The sequence below is a fragment of the Aythya marila genome (assembly GCF_965140915.1).
Source record: "Aythya marila genome assembly, chromosome: 15".
Lineage (NCBI taxonomy): Eukaryota > Metazoa > Chordata > Aves > Anseriformes > Anatidae > Aythya > Aythya marila.
The window spans coordinates 12,990,479-13,014,139 of record NC_139056.1 but is presented as its reverse complement, the minus strand read 5'-3'; the positions used below and the strand labels follow the sequence as shown (position 1 = coordinate 13,014,139).

At 45.1% G+C, this 23,661-nt stretch overlaps 1 protein-coding gene across 4 annotated transcripts in view; it reads left to right on the top strand.

The window, feature by feature from the left end:
• TTYH3 (tweety family member 3) overlaps positions 1-23,661 on the top strand; it is a 78,519-nt gene that overhangs the window by 30,218 nt on the left and 24,640 nt on the right. For all 4 annotated transcript variants that reach the window (XR_014318541.1, XM_082772598.1, XM_082772597.1 and 1 more), the window contains exons 2-7: positions 7,739-7,908; positions 16,221-16,332; positions 17,259-17,479; positions 18,239-18,334; positions 20,928-21,000; positions 21,361-21,436. Coding sequence is in view for 3 of the 4 variants with exons in the window: in XM_082772598.1 (XP_082628724.1) it covers positions 7,739-7,908; positions 16,221-16,332; positions 17,259-17,479; positions 18,239-18,334; positions 20,928-21,000; positions 21,361-21,436 (748 nt within the window). In the remaining variant the exon portion in view is untranslated. The remainder of the gene's footprint in view (positions 1-7,738; positions 7,909-16,220; positions 16,333-17,258; positions 17,480-18,238; positions 18,335-20,927; positions 21,001-21,360; positions 21,437-23,661) is intronic.

The following is a 23,661-nucleotide window of genomic DNA, read 5'->3' as shown; positions in this document are numbered from 1 at the left end:
CAAACTCCGTAATGGCTCTCTTCTGGTTTGGGTGGCTGTTTTAGGAGAAGGTGATAAAGCAGGACAAGTAACACTGCTGTGATCCTAAATATCTAAACCACTGCCATGTCATTCCCTGCTCCGTGCTGGAAAGGACAGGCTTTAGGTCCTGCAGAGGAACAGGAGAGAAAAAGGGGGTGCATGTGGTCATCTCTGCTGAAATGTCCTATCTTTATACAGGACCTCTGCAACTTACAGGAGCACTGTGAATACTTGGGTTTCAAACCATATCTACTAAGAAACAGTTAAAGAATAGCTAAAAAGAGCTGGTAGCTCACAGTAAAACACAGACTCCTTGCAGATGGAGGCATGAAAGAAAATCCTTGAGGTTGGCGTCTGCTCCAGCATATGCACAGTCAGCGGAGATAGGTAAAAAATGTGGTGTCCCAACTCTTTGCTTAATAGTGAGTAAGGATAGGTTTAATAGTAAGGATAGGCTTAATAGTGAGTAAGGATGAGATTTTTTTTCCCCCTAAATGAAGTGCATTGTCTGAGAGCCCACATTGTAGGAGGGGGGAGGGAAGAGGAGGGAAATTGGATTAAGTCACTGGGCTGCAGGCCTGAGCATTTCCTGCCTTTTTTCTTCCTTTTTTTTTTTTTTTTTTTTTTTTTTTTTTTTTTTTTTTTTAATATACCAGCACTGCCGAGATCACGTGCTGAGCTGTGCAAGCCTCCCCTGGTCCCTGGCTGCGTGCAACAGGCAGCTTGGCAGCACCGCACCTCGCCTTTGGGGAGATCCAGGCCAGCAAGAGCAGAGCTGGGGCTGGGGACTTGGCTTGGCAGGGGAATTTGTGCAACGCCTGGGCTCGGGCCAGGTAACGCAGGCACTGCTTGCTTATCCCCGAGTTGTAGGAGCATTAAATTCGTGCTGCCTTTGTAGCACGGAGTTTCTTTCCATTATCCAGTTTGCTGGAAAATTACCTTGTGAGGAGATTGGGTTTTAAGGCTTTTATGGTGATACAGCTTTCGAAGCGAGGAAATAAAGCTGCTTCTAAAAGGCCGAGTAGAGGGACCGCCGTTGGTCAGGAACGCGTGAATTAATCTGTTGTGGGAAGGGAAGGGCTGGAGAAATTGTGCTGGTCTGGCATGGGCGAGCTGAGCGTGCACGCGAGCTGTGTGGGAGAGCTGTGCAATTCTTCTGGCGCTCCTCTTAATGCCCTTCGCCTTAATATTCCAAATATTTATTTGATCTTTGTCTTTAAACAAAGCTGGCTAATACGTTTAACGTTATCTGACCGGGCACGTTAGGAGGGAGTGAACTTCTAAAGCCAGAGGCCTGTTCCCAAGGGGATTCCTTACACGTTTTGCTGGTCTGGAATTTGGAGCAAAGACCTGCATGAACACTGATGCGCCCGTGGTTTTTTTAGAGCCCTGCAAGGGAATTTGCAGAATCCCCAGAAAGGAAATCCTCCTTTTCAGCGAGAATGCTCATTTGACAAGCTGCCAGTTCTGAGCTAAGCCTCATTTAATAAAGATTTAGTCTGTGGGGACCTGTCAGTGGAAACTGAATTTGGTGAGTGTCTCATTCTTTTCATCGCTGCAGCGTATAGTGTTTTTCAGCCAGCATTATGGAGAAACGAGGGATAAGAACATCCAATTTAGAGGACCCCCTTACCTCTGGGAATGTTTCCTTGCCGTGTAAGATGGAGATTGCTGAGTTGGTAACAGCTGAGGGAATAAAAGGATTGTTATTTGACTTCAGCCCAATAGGATGCCGGTGTTCACCGCTGATTAGTGTGGCTTAGATCTGCATTTGTGGGCAGGAAAAAAAAAAAAACACAACCCAATTGTTAAGCAAATCCTTTCTACTGGGTGCTCTCCTCCCTTTGGGTTGCGATAGGAGGTGCTCTGATGAATTCTAGCACCTGTCCCCACGCAACCTATGGCAGCTGAGGTGTGTAGATGTACCTGCACTATAAATTGTTAAAGCACAGTCTCAGCCAGACTCTGGCAATGATTGTATTTCATGCTTGGTATTGCAGTAAACCAACTATCAGCAAGGTTACATCTTTCTGGCCTCTGCGCCGGTGGCTTCTGCAAATTGTACCAAATATAAGGGCAGTGTTGAAAGTGTTTAATTATGAAGTAAGGGGTCAGAATGTTAACGTGGAGGAAATGATGATAATTTCTAATCAAACTAGCCTTGTTCTCAGTCGTTGCATGTACAAGGGCACTTGAGAAATTAATCTGAATTAACTGGAGGAATAAATTCAAAGCAGATTAGTTAAACCACTTTAAATGCACTAAAGTGAATTAAACTGCACTGAATTAAGACCATTTTAGTTAAACTACATTAAACCCCTGTGTGAACACTCATTTGTAATTAAAGTGACTTTAGTTCACGGCTCTAATTCCAATTAACTCTGGAATGCCCTTGCCCATGTAGATTGCCTCTCGGCATTAAGGAAGCTAGCTTGGCTGTTTAACCAACCTGGTTAACCTGCTCTGGGCTATCTAGTCGTGTTACACGTTTCGACTGTAGATCTGTTTTATTCCAGTGTCTGCTGTCTTGTCCTCAGGTGATTAAATGAAAATAAAAAAATATGCATGACATAATCCTTGTCATTTTCCTTTTTTTTCCAGCAAGGAAAGCCAGTAGCCAAAAAAGCCAAAGGCAAAGCGTTGGCCTACATTGCCGCTCCAGTGTGGGCTTGCTCTTAGTGCGTGTGTCTGTAATCTGCTGCGCTTCCTTGCAGCGTGCTTTCCCTGGGAGATGTCTGCAGAAGGAGATGAGACGGTGGAACCTGGCCTCCGTTTCCATGGTGCTCTTCCCTGCTGCCGAGGGATCCCGAGCGAAGGAGAATACGGCTCAGTGCCGTGGGAAAAGGCTCCTCCACAGCACGTTTCCTGCCCAGCCTTGCTTCTCCGCTGCGCTGAATGCGGCGATTGGCCTGGGAAGGCCTGTCCCCCAGGCGGAGGAGATATGGATGGTTTAGTGCTGAGATCAGTCGTGGTTTCCACATCCTTCCCCCCCCAGGCCCCGCAATTACATTTGCCAATACGTGGCTGGCTGGGTTCCCTAGAAAGTCTGCATCCTTCTGTGGAGGCTGTGGGGTGAATGACATCCTGAGACAGTTCGGTGTCTCGACAAACGCCACACAGAGCACTCTTCACCAGAAGGGAGATGAAATGAAAATCGAGCCTCTGAACTCTCAGCACGATCAGAGCGAGCTGATGAGGGGTCAGAATGTGCTGCTGCTGCTGCCAGCATTACACAGAGATCAGTTTGGTAGGATGTAATTATTTATCATCTGTGAGTACATGAGCTTCTCAGATGTTCTGAGGTCTGCAAAAAAGGTGTGGAAAGTAGTGTGGGCATGACACTATCCCACAGCAGTTTCTTTTCTTGCTCAGAAGACTTCCGTCCTTGATGGAATAAATAGAGATGAGTGCTGCTTTGGCAGCAGCCCAGTTTGCTTCATTTGTTCTTCTGGGTGAACGTTTTTCTCTTCCCACACTCCTTTAACCTCTTCTCTCTGTTTTATTATCGCAATCTTAAGTCACTGCATGGAAATCCAGAAGGAACATTAGTTGCAGATTGAGTGGAAAGCTTTCTCTTGGCAAACGCTAACTTTAAGGTAAAACTATAAACAGCTCTCAATCTGGAAATGATTAAGGCAGCTGTGTTGTTGAGATGCTCAAAAGCTATAGCTGGTAGGTTTTATATTTTGTCCTGTGGGTTGAAATTACAAAGTTTAAGATGAAATAATTTTCAAATTACTGATGGAAGCTTAAAAGCAAATCTGCGTGCTTTTCGAGAACTGTCGGAAGACTTTTAGGTTTCCTCTCAAGTTTCTTCTTGAGGTTTTAGTGGACTTTATGACTAGTGGTAAAATAGCAATGCTATCCAGAAATAGCTGTCATCTATTTCATGTGAAGTTGCTCACTGTGCCGGACTGCTGTTGGTATAGTTTAGGCCAAAAAAAGTGGTAATTGGAAATTGGATAGGCTGAAATTCATAAAAACTTGTACTTAATATGGATTACTTGGAGTCTCTGTGTATTCAGGATTAACTTTCTAACCCCGTGCTGCTGCCAGGACTACCTGTGCCAAGTAACCTTTGTGGCAGAGGGGAGGTGGTGGGAGGACAAGGCCCTAAGCCAGCACTCTGCTGTCCAGTGAAGGGGCAAACCAGCAGGCTTCAGGCAATGCTAAACCTTGACATCTGTGTGCAACCCAGTGTTTACCTCCTGCATTGCAATGCTTCATTTTTTATTTTTATTTTTTAGGTTTTCATTAAGAAATGTGCCTAAATATATCTTGTATATCTCCTTTCTCATCCGTGTAGATCACTACTGCTCTTCTTGACTACCTTTGTGATTGCAGTTCCTTACATGAGGGCACTTCCTGCTGGGGGACGATGCAGTGGCGTGTACATCCCTTAAGTGCAGTTTCAGCAGCAGAAATTAGCCTTCCAGGACCACAGAGATCAGAGAGATACTCACGGAGCTAATGATGTAGATCACAGCTGGGGACTTGGGGGCTGAGAGAGCTGCAACCTGCTGTTTGGTGTGGGATTTTTCATCCAGTAGGCAAGTCTGTGTATCGGCTGAGTCAATCCTGGAGACTGTGAATCGTGCTGTGCTGAAGGCTGATCTGCATCCACGTCCTTGGGTGTTACATCAGCACCCAAGGTACCCTCATACCATGCGAACACTCCTGCCTCTGTAGAGCTAACCAGCCCCAGGGGTTTTAGTAGGGGATGTTTTTGCCATGACTTTTGTTTCTTACAGAGATGGTGCCTCTCTCTGCATGGGAACCTAGATGTTTTCTGCCCCTTTTTGTCCTCTTATTCCCATTGAGAGGGTGAATGCCACGAATCCTGGCAACCCAGGCAGAGCTGAGAAAAGCCATTAACACTGCAGCAGGCTGTTGAGCACAGTGCATGCACAAGACCGAGTGTATTCAGGTTTCACGGTGCCTTTCCAAGCTAGCAGTGCTGCTCGTGGTTACTTCCCTGTGCATTGCTATTAACTTTTATTTTGAAAGAGCTGCTGAACGCTGCAGCTTCGTCTCCTGCCAGTCTGGTTGATACCACTTGGATTTACACTCATTTTCAGGGACTGCTCTGTCTCCACTTCTGCCATTAGTGTCAGCACAGTGGTAAAATGTTGCTCCTTGAAGTTGTCTCCGTTTTCCTGTAAGGGCAGTTCATGCATCATTCGCTATAAAGGTTCTGGTAGTTCAGCAAATGTTCGAAGACGAATTGATGCTCTTTTGTGGCAAAAGGCCCAGTGCGTAATTTTGCATTTACTTGGGATAACGTGGCCTTGGATAACCGAGTCCCAGATTTAGTGTTGCAGGATAAAGTCTTGGAGGGTTTATCCAGCTTCAACCCCCTTTTTTAAATACTGTTATTTAATCCCAACAAGCAGGCACAGGCATATCTTTGGTTGCGACCAGGCTTTCACTGCCAGCCAGGCTCTGGGTCCTAAACTGACTCATCAGTCAGAAAGATTAACAACCGCTCTGCTGGATGATTTCACTTGTTGTCGTGGCACATATCCATTAATGGAAAACAAATATTCTCTGCAAAATGAAACACAGATCTGGGTGTACTGGCCAGCCAGCCCCTTTTGGCTAAAGGCTTATATTTAAGCACATATTAAAGCGTCCCTTCAAAGTGAGAACTCCAGATTGCTTGGTGCGTGGCAGTCTTTGTGTGTGTGCTCTTTTCTGTTTGTTTGTTCCTTCTAAGGGAGGCTGTTCCTTTCCACCTGGAGCTGCAGAGTGATTTCTTTGCTAATAAAGTCTCTGGGAGGACTTTTCGGTGGGTTCTTCTTTCCGGAGGCAATGCCTGTTAGCAAGCAAGGAGGGCCGAGAGTGCAAGCAAAGAAGTGCAGGCAAGCAGCGCAGGCAAGCTGTGTGTTACCCAAGCCTGAAGCGTTTAAAAAATAACCAGTATCCCCAAGGAGCTTCAGTAGGCTGAATGTGTTGGTTAAATTAGTACTGAGGGCTTGTACATGGCAGGCCTTCAGAAGTGGGAGAAGTTGGGTCTCCGAATGCAGCTTCCCTCTCGAAGGCCTCTTTGTGCTCAGGAACTCGAGCGGTGCACACACCATCTGGTGTAATCATGGGAAAGGGGGATAGTGCTTTTTCCCTTCCAGCCCCGCTTCTCTCGCTTAAAAATCCCAATGTTCAGTTTCAGCTGTTGAGTTTGGGGAAGGTGCACCTGTAAACTCCCCACATCCCCAGCGCGCTCAGTGAGCTCTGGGTCTCTTTCTTCAGGCCGCGAAGGCACACAGCACACAGCGACGTGGATCATCTGTCATGCAGCAAGAGAGCCCTAACTGGTGTGAATCTCATTATGTACATCTGATGGGCACTACAGCCCATAAATACTGCCATTTGCTGGGCTGGGAAGTACGTTCAAGTATTGTGTGGCTTATATAGCTTGCCAGAATTCAAACACAGCTGGGAGTACCTATGGAGTAAGATGGGGGAGAAGGAAGGGAAAGAAAAACCTCAGAAGAGGAACTTGCTACCAGATTCCCTTGGAAGTGTTCACAAATTTTGCTGAGAATCTTGCTGCAACTGCGGCAATCTGTGTTTCACATCTTTGACCAGGAGGCAGTTGTTGCTTCAATCAGAAGGAAGCCTATAAATATTTTAAAGGAATTTCTGCATGGGGAGAAAAAGAGAGACTGAGTAAAAAAACTTAAACCTTAGTGTTATGTTTGCTGATACAGATCTATGCCTGCCTTCCCAATATTGGGGCAGCAATAGGTATCTTAGGTCCTCTACAGATATTTACGCCGTTTTTACTACATTGGCATTTGTCACTGCTACCCAAGGGTTTGCCCAAAAACACTTCTGGGTAAAATAACATCCTTTTACTTCATTCATTCACTTGAGAAAGAGTGGCTGGATTTAGTGTTAGAATTCGTTTAGTTTTTTTATTTAACAAAAATGTTTTGCATTTTTGGGCTTCAGCCAGGATTTTCTGAATAAAAATAAATCGGAATGGAGTTAAACACTTTCTGCCTTCCTTTCCTCCCAGGGAACAGCTGAATAGAAATAGGTGCAACAATACCGAAGCTTGTGACTCCTTCAAGCTGGTGTGTCTGTAGCATCTGCATTAGTTTTGCTGTATCTGTATATGTGGATGGTATATGGAGGGTTTAGCATGTATTCTAGGTCTACCTAGAATAGAAGCATTGCATGGAGATTTTCTTTTTTTTTCTTTTTTTTTTTTTTTTTTGAAAAAAATAATTCAATATCACACATGCATAATAAATTCCACCCCCTTTCAAACCTACTCATGCACTTGGGTGTCTAATGAATAAGCCCGCATATTTATTCATGAGGATTAAAGAACTGTACAGATAGAGGCAGCTGGCTGAACTATTCATTTATTTTCTCTTTAAATCTGCTGACCTCTGATCTGCAGTAAAGAGGGAGCCCTCCCTGATTCACTTTGGCTGCATGCAGAGGGGGCAGACAAAATGGCTCGGCTCATCGCAGCTCAGAGGCAGGAGATGGTTTCATCGAGCAGAGAGGCAGGGCAAGGAGAAAGTGGTGCTCGGAGCCCCCTGTTTGTGGCTTTTACAGACAAAACCAGAAATAACATATTAAACAACCAGTTTTCAGGTTTGGCCTTCAGTACTGTCTCACAGTCGAGTCCTCAGGCCTCTGGTTGATGGCCTGTGCTGTGGGAGCTTGGTGGTCCCATGCTGACGACCGGTTTTCTTTTCCTCAGGCCCTGCTGCTGTTGGGTGGCGTGGCGCTCTCCTGCCTGGCTCTGGACCTGCTCTTCCTCTTGTTCTACTCCTTCTGGCTGTGCTGCCGCCACCGAAAGAGCGAAGAACACCTCAACGCAGACTGCTGCTGTACAGCGTGGTGTGTCATCATCGCGACCCTGGTGTGCAGGTAAGGCTGAGCACCTCGCTGCACAGGACATCGTGTGCTGCATCGTGTTTTCATGCTTGGAGTGCTGTGCCTGTAGTTAGTAAATGTTGGCAATAATCCCTCTTTCCGCTTGGTAGGTGTATGTTTTAAATGTCTGTAATGCATTTCCTTCCTCTCTGCCACTTGCTGAACTGCCTAATGGTTTGAGCGATGTGAAAAGGAATAGGTAATGGGCTGCTCTTTGATGCTTCAAGTGGTAAATCAAGGACGCTGTGTCCTTGGGAGCTTAACACTTAAATGGGAGGGAGACAGAGTTCAGGTATTTGATGGGTCTAGATGGGGATTTCTTAGAGTCTGGTGTCTGAAAAGAATGATTGTGGGGGAGAGTAGATTATGAAGAAAGAGGCACAAATCGTTCTTTTGGATCTGGAAGTACTGGTGTTTGGACTTGGATGTTCAGATTTTGTAGCCTGTATAAGGCACTGCTACATTTTGTTGTATGTACTAATGTACAGAGCTCTCTCCAAGGGTTGCTAGTAATGCTGCTAGTGTCAGCAGTGTTTCATGTTACGACTGAACAATAGCCACTCTTGGAGATGTTCCTGGAAAACCAGCGAATTTAAGTAGTTGGTGGAGAACATAGGCAGAAGAAGTTAAAATGAATGAGTTTAGATTTTGCATTCTGTTTTCTTCTCTCTCTCTCTTTTTTTTTTTTTTTTTTTTTTTGCCAATGCAGACAAGGATCCCATTTCCTAGAAATATAACAATGGGGCATCTGAAAGCAGGAACATGTTTGCAGGCCCCTGGAAAGAACTTTGGGCTTAGTCTGTTTTGACTTGAGCAGAATGAGTTCTCTGGGATCCGTGGACATTTACACTGAGCTTTCTTGCCAATTCTAAGCATCAGCTACTCCAAAAGTCCAGGTGGTCTGAGTTGCCCCTCTGCAGTTCTGAGAGCAGTTCCCTGTTCAGAAAGGAGGTAACAACGAGACAGTTGTATTTTGTTGCATCTCGTGGCTCGCTTTTTCTGTTAGCCTGCTGATAGACCATGTCCTGGATACATCACCCTTTTGGAGGCGTACATGTTCCTTGAAGGCCAAGCTTAGCTGTTCAGGGGCTAGACTGTGCTATTAATGGACTTCTCCATTAGAAAGCAAATGGTATTTGCTCTTTCGAGGCACATACTTGAGAGACTAGAAAACCTCTGGAGTACTGGAATAAACACCACAGAGCAGACATTACTATGTTGTGGGTTTAGCAAGCTGGGGATGGATTTGCCTGTAAAAGCCAGGGCTTAGTGGTTTGGAGGAGAGCTAGTGTGTTTGAAAAATAGTGCTGTCTTTGCAGGGAGCTCTTCCATGCTTTGCTGATTGCAAGTAAGTGCCTGGAACAGAAAGGCAAACTAGAGAACAACTCACAAAAAGAAATCTCAACCTCAGACACCTTTCTTTTTAGTGATCTCAGGAGCTTCAGCTGCATCCATTCCAATCCACTGAAAATGCTGTGGTCCTAACCCTTCCTTACAGAAACACTAACTGATGCTATTTATAGTTGTGTTGCTGCTACAGGCTCTTGTTAGCTATTGTTATGCAGCATTTGTGTCCAAGACAGCTGCTGCAGAGTGTGGTAGTTCTGTTTGCTTTTAATTGTAGGCAGGGTGAGGAGGAGGCTTTCTGCATATCTCCCCAAGTGTGCATGAGACAATTTAAAGTTGGAAGGTCAGCATTTAAATTCTGGTAGGCTTGATGTAACTCCCAGTCATGTCCGCAAGCTGGAAAACGGCTTAAGCTTGCTCAAAATCTGAACAGTTGATTTACATCCTTGGTGTACCATTTGTTTCTGCAAGTACTAAATGCAGGAGTATCCTTAAAATTAAGATTCTCCTGGAATCTGTGGTGATACTGCCTGAATATTTGGTCTGGCCTTTTTTTTAAAGTTCCCCTCTGAAGCTGGCACTTGCAGCGGTAGCAGGATGGTACCAGCCCTGGGAGCTGCAGGTGCTGTCCAAGTGCTGGGCTCTCTGTGAAGCCGGGGTCTGTTTTCTGCCCCTCTGACAGCAGCTGGATGCGACAGCGCACTCAACGCGGCGCCTTTTGGCTCTCTGCGCCCGACATCTGGCTGGGAATGCAGATACAGCTTCCGACAAGCAAGGAATCCAATCTGCACTAGCAGGAAGTCCCAATTAGGTACCGGCAGTTAAAGATCAGTCAACTGGAGATGTCCTGTCCTAGCTGTGCGTGACACGCAGCAGAAGTGCCAGACCGGCAGATGCTGTTAGGTTCCAGCGAGAGGGAATAAAGCTCTTCTGAATGTCTGCCTGGGCCTGCAGGCTGACCTGGGAGGCAGTTCGCACCAGGGGGAACAAAGGTGGCTTGGATGCTCAGGCAGTGAGAGGATCCAGAGACCGCTCTGTTCTGTCCAAGTGCCATGGAGTGGGCTGTTGTCTTCCTAGCTGAGAACTAGGTAACTCTGGTTGATCCCAGCCATGCCTAGTACTTGCTTATCTAGGTAGTGGTTAAACCCAGAGGGCAGTTTGTGAATCCTGCTCAGTGCTGGATCGCTGTGGATCACTGTTACCTCTTTTCCTGCTGAGCAAAAGGGAGAATGCTGAGCCAGCAGGAGGGCAGAGCTGGTTAATAGGAATTCTCCAGCAAAATACCTCTCTAATGAGTCCTCCCGGTTGCTTTAATGACAAAGCTGCAGGAAGGACTTGCATAGATTATTCCTTGAAAACCTAGTTCGTTGCTAGACTTTACTAATTTTGATTGGTTTGTGTGTATGGGGAGTTGTCATCTCATATAAATCCCCTCACCCTCAGATCCCTGTAGGTCATGCTAACACACCCGCAAGGGACCTCAGCTCCGAAGGTGGGTAGGAAGCTTCATGGAAAGGATACCTGAAAGAAACGGGTGCAATTAAATGGTGAAAACTTGCTTTCTCAAGTGCTAATAGCGCTTTCCCTTGGTGCTAAAGTGCAAGGTGGTAATTAGACAGACAAATTAACATTCCTCCTGAGAACATGAAGTCTAAAAAGGGCTCTCCTTATGAAGTTCCTGTAATTAAAGATGACTTGGTGTAGTTAGATTATTCATTTCTAAAGATGTGATGTGAATGGCTAGTGCTCATCTTTTCAGACTAGTGACTGGATGCCCACGGGGTTTTCACTGTGTGTGTGTGTTATGACTGGAAGATCTCTCCATCAGCAGGCATGAGTATGTTCTCTGCACCAGATTAATGCTCTGCTGTTCACGTACACCTTGTGTAATCCAGAAAACATTTTTTGCAGGTTGTATTACAAGGAAATGTGGAATTACACCTGATTTCTTTTGCTGTCTCCTTATCATGGAATGTCCTAAGCCCATGCACCTCTTGCATGCAAATAATAGGGAGGCTGTGTCCTTGGGGAAATTCAGCTGTGAGCCTTTCAGGAAAAGAGAGAGGGAAATGGGTGTTTTTTTCTCCAGACGTGAATTTCTTGAGCCTTGTTGAAAAGTGATACTGAAGTGTACGTACACAACATGCAGTAATTAAAACCATAGTGTTGTCTCTGTATGAATATGTAGAAGTCGCAGCATGCTGCTGGTCTGTCTCTTGTCATATCACTGTCTGAAGAGCTGGTGCAGCACATAGTCTCTCCCTAGTGTGCATCTGTGGGTATGCATTAGTAATGACAGCGTTAATCTTAGGAGTGTACTGTTTTCTTCTTTTAACATACAAGGGTGCCTTAAAACTTACCAAAATGACTGAGTAACCAAGTGGCTTTTTAAATGCTGTATCAAGCATCAGCAGAAATTTCTTAAATGTCCCATTGGAGCTTAGTAGATAAATTTTAAGATTATTCTTACTTAAAAATACCATTGAGAAGGAAGGAAGAGGAGAGGTGGTGCTAGTGAAGGGGGCAGGAGAGTGACAAAAGTAGGTCTGGGAGGAAGAACCGAGGCTGGGGTGGTGTGGACTGAAGAGCTGAGGTGTGTGCGTGCTGGGGAGGGGAGTGCGGCAGAAGGAAGAATAGCACAAGCGGAGATGAGTTTCCCACAGAAGTGTTGAAAATGCGTTGGAGTATCTTCCAGAGGGTGCTAGGGTGGGAAGAAAGCTGTGTCATTCAGGAATGCTGTTCTTGTATCCACGCTGCATGACAGAACTGCAGGCTTCCTCACTGGGCGATGGTTTTGTCATCATGGACTGGGAGATGTCTGCGCTGTCTGAGGCTCCGGAGCCGTCCGGGGTCTGTGCAAGAAGCCATGAGATCGGTCCTGACCTCAGGGACTTAACACTGTTGGGTTAGGATGAGTCGATCTATTTTTACTTTAAAAGAGCAAGCTCAAATGAAAGGGAGCCCCTGGTTCTTTTTAATCAAATAAAAGGTAGTTAAAAACTGCTTCAAATCCTTAAATCTGCTTTGAACAACAGCAACTTATACCGGGGTGTGTAGGCAGGGATTTGAAACAACTGTTGGATTTAGATAGGCCGAATGCAAGCAGAAAGCAATAGCAGCACTTCTCTCTTCCCCCATCGGCGGTTCCCCCCTGCCTGCCCTTTGGCTCAGCTTCCCCCTCGGTCACAGCGTGGATCCAGGCAGCTGCAACCAGCCCGTGCCTCTGGGCTGCAGGGATGGATGGCTTCCCTCCCTCTAGCATGATAGGAAGGGGAACTGCCACAAAACGGCACACGGCTTGCTCCTAGAAGGAATGGCTCCGTGTAAGTAGCTCTTGCTAGCACAGCATTCGAATGCAGAGCTGGCTTTTGCTGCGCAGTAATGGAATAATTAATGTGCTGTCTGTAGGTTCCGGTGGATGTATGGTATGCACATCTAGAGGAATGTGTTGCTTGAATTAAATGGCTTTTATCCTAATTCCTATTGCTCCAGGAAGAGGCGGATGCCCAGCCTATCCCCGAGCAGCCGGTATCCCTCCCGTCCCTCAGCCAGCCACCCCACATTAATTAATTGTCCTGCATGACGCCCTGTGGTACGGAATACCCCTTTGGCCGGTTGGGGTCAGCTGTCATGGGTCTGTCCCCTCCCAGCTGGAGGGACTCTACCAGGGAGTGTAGCTGTGGAACAAAGAATAATGGCTTTGAAAAAAGCCTTGTGCCGTTAGCACAAGAGACACCAGTGCCCGAAGGACCTGGGGCAAAGGCAGGAACATCAGACAGACAGCCGTGGGGAGCAGAGGCTTGCCTACCATCCAGAACACAGTGGGGGACCCAGCCACAAACGTAAACCAGATGGCAGCGTTGAATGCATGCATGAAAATCAACCTGGCAGTGGCATGGGACATAGGGGTGGAACTGGACGACCCCCTGGTTCGGCACCCTGGCCACCAAACACCATGGGCATCTCACAGGCTTACCTGCAAGATGTCCCGGCAATAAACAGCTCCGTTGCCGATTCTCAGGGGTTGAACGAGTGCTTCTTTTTTTTGGGGGGGGCTAAAGTTGCACCAATGGGAGGTTTAGGTTGGATATTAGGAAAAACTTCTTTACTGAAAAGGGTGTTAGGTATTGGAATGGGCTGCCCAGGGAAGTGGTTGAGTCACCATCCCTGGAGGTCTTTAAAAGACGTTTGGATGTAGAGCTTAGGGATATGGTTTAGTGGAGGACTTGTTAGTGTTAGGTCAGACTTTGAACTGGGTGATCTTGGAGTTCTCTTCCACCCTAGGTGATTCTGTGATTCTGTATGAGCAGTGACAGTACCTAGGTGGTTATGGGCGGCTGGGGGTGGTAACACGATGCTGGGCAGGACGCCTGCGAGGATGGATGGCTGCTGGGATGATTCTGCCTCTCTGATATGGTAAAGAGGTTTGAGTCAGTTGCCTGTAGTTGGCAGCACTTGATAAATATTTCTCTTGTGTAAAGTGGCTAAGGTACCTAGCAGTGTTGTATCTTTAAGGACAAAATGACTGCTGCCACTTCATGCAGAGTGCTGTTTCTGAGCCTTTTCCACCAAAAAAAAAAAGTGCTACTGTGGTGGGAATACTGAGAACCAAGCAGCAGGTTTTGGGCACTCACCAAGCCTTTGCTGAAAGAATAGCATTCTAGTAGCTGTAATGGGATGAATAAACATCACTTGCCAATTAGAGGGTTCAAATCTGCATATTCAATGCCTGGAATGTCCTGGAATTTATTTGGTGTTGACAGTATAAACAACTGCTAAAGTTTGCTGCTGCTGTGGACAATGAAATGGTTTGTCTGAATTTGTTTGCTCTGATAAGACCAGGGGAAATTCAAGCCAGAGGTTTGTAATTGCAGTGATGGGATGCTGAGCTGTTTTATCCTGGGAACAGCTCAGGATCTGTAATCTCTCTAGTTCTCAGGGATGGGGAGTGCTGTTTTTTTTTGTTTGTTTCTGTTTTGTTAATCCTCATCACCACCACCTGCATCCTAGGCATGCATTATCAAGCTCTGATTATAGCTGCAACCAGGGAGGAATGCAGAGGGCTTTTCTCTCTTCCATTATCAGCATTGTTGCCATTGTGAAAATATTTGAGGAATGTTGTTCATGAAGAAAGAGACTGAATTCTTGTATTAACACTAAATATTAGGAGTTACATACGTGCTACCTCTCTTTGTGTATGATGTAGCTGTCTTCCATCCCTGGGAGACTCTTCAGCTAAGGCTTATAGACCAAGCCCCCTGTAATTTCTGGAGATTTTATTGTTGGAAAAAGCATGGGGCTGACGTGGATTTTCATAGGGGCTCTGCTTCCAGTGTGTGATCTTTACTTCTATTTCTTGCACATGTGAAGAAAACGTAGAAGTGCAGCCAGGTGACTATATTGTTCTGCTCACTGTTTTTGGGATGCGTGAGACACGGGAAGGGAAGGGTGGATGCTGTGTTCCTGCAGAACAGGAGTGACAGCTTAAACAGTCATTTGGACTGCAGACTGGTGTACATGCCAGAGCAAATCTAGGCAAGTGTCTGTTATGCAGACAAAGCCCACCCTGGCCTGCTTAGGTTCATTCTCCAGCTGGGTGATGGAGGTGAAGAACGCTGAATGTCCTTTTGTGACCCTTCCTGTTAAACCAAGACCCTGCACTTCCTTGTTCTGGAAGCTGTTTGCCTTGCTTCCTTCCTCTTTCATACCTCCTTCAAACCACCTCTGTGAGTGTGGTGCTATAACCCAAGCACAAAGTTATTGTGAGGAAATTGCTTCATCCAGAATTTTTTTAACATATTTAAATAATAAAAAAAAAAAAATCCTTTCTCCTACACCACCACCAGCTTCGTTTCCAGTTCCACCATCTTGGTGTCTTGAGAACCATCCCAGAAAAGATTCTGGATGTTCTGAAGACAAAAGTGACATGAGAATGGGAAATGTGTATCCTGGTAATGTTTGTTTCCCCTGAGTTCAGTTGTATAAACCCTTAACAAGTTCTTTCTTCCTCTGTTATTAGTAAAAATGGGCTTGGGAAGAGGAATGGTGAGTTCCTGCGGTAATGCCTTAATAGAAGGGGTATTGCTGACTTGCTTCAGATAATCTCCTGGTTGTAACTCAGTTACAGGATCTTCCTCCTGTAAGTGAGGCTTAAGCTAATATGGTTTACTTCATAATTGGGGCAGACTGATATGTGTGGACAGTTACGGCAAATCAACTGATAGGTGGTAATTTGCCAAGCAGCTGGAGTTGAATTGTGTCTGCAAGCTTGAAAATCACTTGCTTAAAAATAAATAAGCTTTTTGTCCTAGCAAGTTATTAAGCTTTGCTTCCAAATAGTCTGAATCAGTACAACTCAAATGCTTCTAATGGAAGATAAATCAAGATAGATGATGTTCATGCATATTTCAGAGTGTAGCTAGAGAAGACATGGAAAATAGATCCAGAAGACACCACCATAGACAAGTAGTCAATGCAAGCTCTCAGTATCCTTTTCTTAAAAATGTAATGAAATGATCTGTATTTCATGTCCAGAGAAGGCATGGGGTTCCTGGCAGAGCAATGGTAGCACCCATTTCCTCTTGCAGGAGCCACTGGAGTGCATGTTGGCTGTCTTGATTTCTGCTTGCCCATGGCTGGGTCTGAGCTCTCTAATGGCTCTCTAACAGATTGTCATTCATAAATGAAGCTCACACATTAAGAAGGGATGGTTCATTATATGGATGCTATATAGACAATTGTTGGCTGCGTGGGAAATGCAGGAGAACATTCACAGATTGACTTTTCTGGTGGTTGCTGGGGAGCATAATTACCCCAGCTGCTCTTTGTGGAGGCATGAAGCTTTCCTTCCTGTAAAAGGTGCTGATGTGACCATGAAGGGCCTTGCAGAGGTAAGCGGTGCATTGTATTGCTACCCGTTAGCTTTAACTATGCCCTTTCTTGCTTTTTTACCTCTGCAGTGCTGGAATTGCTGTTGGCTTCTATGGGAATGGAGAGACCAGTGACGGTATTCACCGGCTGACCTACTCGCTGCGCCATGCAAACCGCACTGTGGCGGGTGTCCAGGACCGGGTAAGTGCAAGGGGAGGCACCCTCACAAATGGGGAATGAGGGAATGAGCAGACATCCTCGGCACCTCTTCTCCTGAATCTGTCTGTGCCTGTATCTCTGCCTTTTTTTTGTTGTTGTTAGTCTCCAAGCTTAGAGATGTGCTAAAATTTCCGTTAATGGAGTGATGCTTTCTTCAGCTCTTCTAAAAATATCAGAGCAAACACAGCTTGTTAAATGAAGTCTTCTCTTTGCGATTGTGCTTGATTTAAACACGGCTTCTGATCGGCTCTATTCCATGGACATGGAGGCAGGCCAAAGCAGATGAGTCTGTTAGTAGAATATATCATTTTAGCACAATTGGTTATTGCTGTAGTACCTCAAATTTCATGGTACCTTGCAGTACCTTCTGCAACCCTGATGGCTACAGGTACTAATATCAGGGCATTGTAACCTTCCACAAATGTCCCTCCACTAGACTTAATTGTAGACATTTTTAACCTGTTTTAGAACTAAGGTGAACAAATATTAAGGGAAAAAAAAATTGCCTTCACAGCCCTAGTGGCTGTGTTCTGGGTTTGTGCTGTTCTGTTCTATATTTCGATATGGAAAATGACTTTTAAACCGTGTTTAAAGCAAAGGTACAGAAGGTGGTTAAAAAAGGGATGGCTATTGTGATTTAAGATTTCCTGCTTATCAGCAGAGCCTGTTTAACACGTTGTAAAGTGTGTAGGTATGGTGAAGGCTCAGCTGAGATACCATCAGAGGACAACTTGCAAACAATCAACTTTATAGATGCTTGTAGGTTGTTTTTGAAGGGCAAGCAGTCTCAGCCTCTTAAGACAGAAAAGCAGTAGTTTGGAAGCTGTCCATAACTCACTAGTAAGAATGAATCCTCTTTTACTTCTGTGACTTCCTAAGCTTTTTTTCTTTTCTTTGCCACACTGTAGGTGTTAGATACTGCAGTGGCCCTGAACCAAACAGTGGAGCCAAACTTACTTGTCCTGGAGGAGATGTTTGCAAAGCAGACAGACTACCTGCACATTATCCAGAAGTTACAAGGTCTCTTGGATGATCTGGTCAGGCAAACCACTGAGATCCCCTTTTGGAAGAATGAAGAGCTGTCTCTGGAGGAGCTGGCAATTCAAATTGACCTCTATGACTGGTACAGGTGTGTACTGTGCTGTAGTACAATGGTTGCATTTGTTTTGGCCTGTTTTGCAATAATTAAGTGCGTGTTCTGGGTGGTTGAGCCAAAGGCCATGTATGTTACTACAGGTGCTCTTGGCCCAGTCCACTGATTTCATTTCTTAGAGCAAAAATGCATTCAGTTTAAATGAAAATGCATGGCAACAACTTTTCCCTTAATTTTCAGTTGGTTAATTACCAACTGAAGGGAAGCTTATTCTCCACATAAAAAATCTTGTACAAAAGCTTGTGTTCTAAAACTGGGGAATTGTTTGTATATTAACTAGATAGAGTAGGAAACTGAACTTGTTCCTTGGCTAACTTCCCTTTTTACTAAAGTTATTGAATAAAAGATCACACCAAGTGTATTCCATGAAAGAATGCCTCTATCCACACGTATGGATTAACTGAAGCACATTCTGACAAATGGCTAGTTCAAGAAAGTGCAATGCTTCTTTGCCTAATGGTGTCTAGTTGCATATAACTTGTACAGTAGCACAAGATTAGCAGTCTCATTTCTCAACAACTGTGTATGCTGAGCACGTTGTTTAAAGGCTTTTGCATGCCTGGTCTCCATACCCAGGAAATAGCCAGTGCTTTCTGCAGATAAACCATTAGCAGTGTCTCTTACTCAAAGAAAAGTGAGGCTAATTTTTTTTTCTCCATTAGTTACTTTACCTGCTTAATCTATTGTTTGTATACACCAGTTTTCCTTTGCCAACTATGTTTTTATTTGCTGCAGGTGGCTGGGTTACTTGGGCCTGCTCCTGTTCCACGTTCTAATATGTTTGCTGGTGCTCTTCGGACTCATTAGAAACTCCAGAGCCATTCTTTTGGGGTAAGTCCTGACCCGGGTACAGTGCAGAAGGAAGGCCAGCTGAGTGCAAGTGCCTGATAGCTTAAACCTCTAGACTCTTGTCCATTGATTTCAAGGGCTTTTGAGGCTGAACAGTTTAAATCTGTCTCTTAACGTAGAGAGCCTTTGTAGCACATTGCTCTGTGGTTTGGATTAGGGCTACATGCAAGAGAGGTTCACAGGCAGGAGCTATAAGATTCAGTGGTACTGTTGTCACTTTGCTTTCACATCAAAACCAAGTAACTCCTCTGGGTAGTCTGCCTTTTGCTGGATAGCACTGGTAGCCTCTGTTTGCCTGGGAGTCAGCTGGTAGATGGTAATGTGGACAGCCTCCCTTGAATTTACAGGTTTAAAAAATTTCCCTGTAATTCTCTACAGTGGTGAAGGCATTTGTTAATGGCTGATAAGCTTTGCATGTGTTTACACAGCCTGGTAGCATGCCTTTTGTGTCACGATCTGCTCTTGTTTACCTTTGGCTGTCACACCTGAAGACACTTTAAACTGAGAACACACAATGATTTGTACAGCTATGAGGAGGAGTCTTGTTGCCATGGTACTGCAATATTAATGCGTATCTGCTTCTACAAAGCTCTGCAAATGCTGCCATGCTGAGGCCCCGCTACAAGAAAAAAAATATTTCTCTATGTTGAAGCTTGGTTTAATTTGGCACATTTGGCAAAGATACTGGTTTCGTGAACATAATGACAGTTTGACAACTGACGTAGCCAAGAGTTTATCCTGGTACATGGTGATACCATTAATAATTGGAATGCGTATTCAGATTTGTTATTTGCCAGATGACTTCATACCTGGCAGGTTGTACAGACAAAAGTCCAAGTGTATGCACAGATGGTAAACCCAGAGTTTAAATTAGAATCTCATTCCATGTTAGCCAGAAGTTCATATTAAGGCATTCCCCAAAGGGAGCACATGGCATAGAGAAGCAAGTGTGTCACAGCCAAGCAAGATGGTGAAATGCCAGTTTTCGATCTTCCAGCCAAGCAATCAGTTACTGACCCAGTCATCTTCATTTAAAGTAAAACAACGACTGTGTCACATTGAACAGATCACCACGCTCAGCTGAAGGCACCAAGTGGTGTTGTCCTTATGTCATAAAACCACAGAACCTTGCTGATCCATGACTGATAATTTTTGTATCCCTTTTTAAAAAGCATAATAAGGTATTCAGCCACTTTATTCCAGAGTGCTGTGCAAGGCTCAGTCTGGTGAGGCTCCATGACTTCTGCAAGGCGAATTCCCATCCTGTGAATGGATCTGTGGTCCCTCAGAAATATGTTGTTAAACTGAGGAATAGATCTTTTTTAAAATAAAAATAAAAATCAGACCCACAAATATATTTTTGTAAAGCTCTAGTCTTCAGTGAAACAAGTGTAGCAGAAAAGAGATGCCCCTTCCTCATGGCTCACACTAGGTTTGACTAAATAATAACTTGATTATGAGTTTGTTGTGTGTTTTTTTTGTTGTTTTGTTTTGGTTTTGGAGGGAAGGTGGGAGGAACCTCCTTGTATTACAAAGCCTGAAGTCAAAAGCATGCCTGAGAAAGCAAGCCAGTACCCCTTTACTCTGAAGATAGGGATGCATAAAATGATACAGCTTATTAGTCTGCATTCCCATACCTGAGGGAGTTGAGGAGCACTTTTGCCTAAATGTCTCTAGCACTCATACTGACAGCAAAGGTGAAGAGCTAATGTGCTGGCTGGGGAAGTGCAAAAGCTTTTCCTACTGCTGTGTGCTAGCTGGGTATCAATGAGATGACCGCTCCATCATCTCGCTGCTTTGTGTGTCTGTCTTGGCCTGATAGCAGCCATTTCCCACTGTTTGTGCCAGTAATGAGGTCCGGCTGCCAGAACGAAACTTAAGTCTGTGCAGAGATGTGCTCACGTGGCATCTGTGGAAGGGATCTGAACCATTGCTCTGAGCTGTTTGCCTACAGATGCTTGGCTCTCTCCTTGGGCTATGTGAGGTGCTCAGGTGGTGTTCAGATGCTTACAGCTGGAGACCAAAGTCAGGTATCCTAACACGGGCAAAGTATTCCTTCCACTGCATGTAGCCAATGCGTTGCTTACACCAGACAGCCTTGTTTATTCTAGAAACAGAAGGAATTTGCCCAATTTTGTTGTTTTTATATATACATGTATATCTATAGGGTGGGAGGGTATTTTTCTCTGAATATCTTCTGGGTTTAGAAAGTAATGTCCAGAGTGAGACTAGTTCAAGTGATAGGATTGTAGCCATTTGTCTGCCAGTCTGCCTTCCCCTGGATCACCCCTGTGCCTTTGGCTTCCTTGCTATAAGCAGACTAAAGGCTTCTCTTTGGGCATCTTCCTTCCCTGCAGCCCCAGGGCCAGGAAACATGGGAACCAACAACTGGACATAAACTTTCCTGGTTGCTGCTGTCTGCAGCATATAAAATGAGATGATTTGTCTGAAGATGCAGTATTTGTTAATTTTTTGGTTTTGGTAATTGCTTTGGACTCCACATAATACATCCTGTAAAAGATCTGGATGCTTGAAATCAGAGCTTCTACATCTGCCATCTGTCTGTCTCCTACAGGGTTTGTTTGCTTGGGGTGTTTGCCCTGATTGTCAGCTGGGGATCCTTGGGTCTGGAGTTGGCTGTCGCAGTGGTAAGTGGCTCTTGTCCAAGTCCCATTCACCCTTTCCTGCAGAGTTATCAAACACAAGATTAAGTAGCTATTAATGCATATTATGGTGTGCCTGTTTTACTGTGTCTCTTGTTCTAAGAAGCTGTCCCAGTAATTTGCGTCCATGAGAAGTACAGAGCTACTCCGTGGTGGGTTGCACTGGCTCGTACTCCAGCACTGCTGCGGCTGTGTAAAGCTGTGCTAGAGGGGATGGTGATGAGAGACTTCAGTGTCTGAAAAATCCCTATAGTGGAGGGTTCCCTGATGCTAACCTGGCTCAACTGCTCTTTGATATTAGTGTTCTTTGAAATTCCTTTTCCCTTTTGTCTTGTCTCTACCTAGGGTTCCAGTGATTTCTGTATTAACCCTGATGCTTACGTCTCCAAAGTGGTTGAAGATAATGCAGTGCTTAGTGCTGGTAAGTGCTGGGTCTGGCTTTGGCACAGGGAACTGTGGCTCCAGCTGTCACATAGGAGCATGGCAGTGTCTGAGAATTTGTGGCTGTGTTTGGAACCCAGCAACCTGCGTACAGTGGAAAAAGCAGATGTGTGTGGAGCTCTGGAAAACCAGCGTTCTTCCCAAAAAGCATTTATACTCCAGTCAGAAGTCCATGTGTACATTTTAATTATTTTTGTCAGAAAAGCCTTTAGAATCTTTATTTCATCTTGGCCCTAAGATGGAAATGGCTGATATAGTGGAACAACAGAACTCCATGGATTATTTTCTTTAAATGTAGCAGCCTTGGTCTTGTTTCTCCTCCTTTAAGTGACGGAACTGTAGCAGTATGAGTGTGCAGTTTGAGTTGTCATTTTTAAAATCTGCTCTTGGGTCTGTATCCCAGCATCTAGAGTATTTATTTTTGTATTTGTTATTAACAAATATATGTCAATTTGTCTCTTAATGGTGGTTATAAATAGGAGTCTTTTGAAAGCTAATTTAAAGGGTAAATGAACGGAAACAGCAGGAAAGAGAAGTATGAATTTCCCTTTCCATTATAAATGCAGTATTTTGATTGCTTTGTTTACCCTGTTCCATTTCAAGCAATATGCCTGCATCACTGTGGCATTCAGCTGAAGCACTGATGGATTTTGTGTTTGTCACTCCTAATTTAGACTGAAGTGGTTGGTTGAGATTAGGGGTGCCTCCAATTTGGACCTTGGGGGCAAAACAGATATTCAGAACTGTGGCTTAACAAAAATATGGCTGGGTGCTTGCCAGCAGAGATAAGTGCTAAAAAGGAAAGGTATTTTTCAGGGCTGGGTCTGCTGCTTAGCTAATAAAGTGAGCTTTTCTTTTCTCCCACCCTCTCTCCTCCTGATAATCCCTCTATACATTTCTGTGATGATAAATCACAGATAAGCCATGATACTGATTTGTAAAAGGAGCCACATGTGTCTTTGCTGGTTCTTATTTGCTGGAATTGTACCATGGCAAATGGTACAATTTGCCATGTGTACCCAAGATCTAGTGTTATTGCTGTGTGCTTAGCCAATCGCTGCCTCTCACTGCGTAACTGATGGGGAATTAGGTATGTAGCGATGGCTGAGGATGCAGGGATTGGAAGCAATAAGAAATATTTATGTCTGGAGGCAGAATGTAGTATAAAAGAGTACATGCCAGTTGATATTACCACAGTGCAGCTTATTCTTGGAGAGCCTTATTTATTGATTTCCTGGAGGGAAGAGGAGAGAGCCTGGCAGCTCACAACAGATGGGTCTTTTTAACAAAGAAATGCAATAAGGGAAGAGAATGAGTGTTTAACACTGCACAAGATGAAAATCCTCCCTTGGTTGTGAGGGTGACGGCGATGTGGCTTCAGGTGCCAGCTAGCCTCCGTGTTGTTCGAGGAGATGAACAGGCTAGGGAGGCCAAGGGGAAATATGTGACACTAATGTCAGCTGTGTGCTGTAGTAACTTGGTAACCCAAACCAGAACATTTGGGAACAATTTGGTTGACCCTGAGAAACTGAAGGAACACCTTTCCATGCAACTTTTCCGTTTCACTTGTTCTTGTCAGCTCCTGCAGGTTTTTGCTCCTCGGTGTCGTGCACGTGGAGGCTGCTGGTGGCTGGGCCTGGCACTCCCCTCCCTCCTCCTGCTTCCCCCAGCAGGGACAGTCAGCTCCCCGGCGTGAAATAAGGCTCTGTTCTGGCAGCTCTGCCAGCTCCAACAGTTGCTAAGGCTCCATAAATAACGGTGAATGGGGCTGAGTGAGACGCTGAAGAGGAGGAAGAGCAGGTGTTGTCACAGGCCTGAGCTGGAAGGCCGGCCTCCTCCGTGGGCTGCTGGTGTGTCAGCTCCCTGCTGTTCGGCAGCCGTTCCGCGTTCACAAGCACCTTTCCTTCTCTACAGAAGGAAATCAGCCTTGCTTCTGAGCCTGCCATCACACCAGGCAGCTGGTGGGGAGGTGATCAAATGTTCCGCCTTGCCATATGAATTTCCACTGCTCTGCTGTAGTTTATGGTCAGGAAGCGATGGAAATAGGCCTTGGCCCCCCGCGTCGGGAGCGTCCTGTGCACCTGAGCAGGAAGGAAGACCACAATATCAGTGCTGTGATATGGAACTGTTCAATGAGGCTTTAATCCCAATGGCAGTTCTCTAAAAACACCTTTATAAGTCTGAAAAAAGTGTTGGTATCCCTTA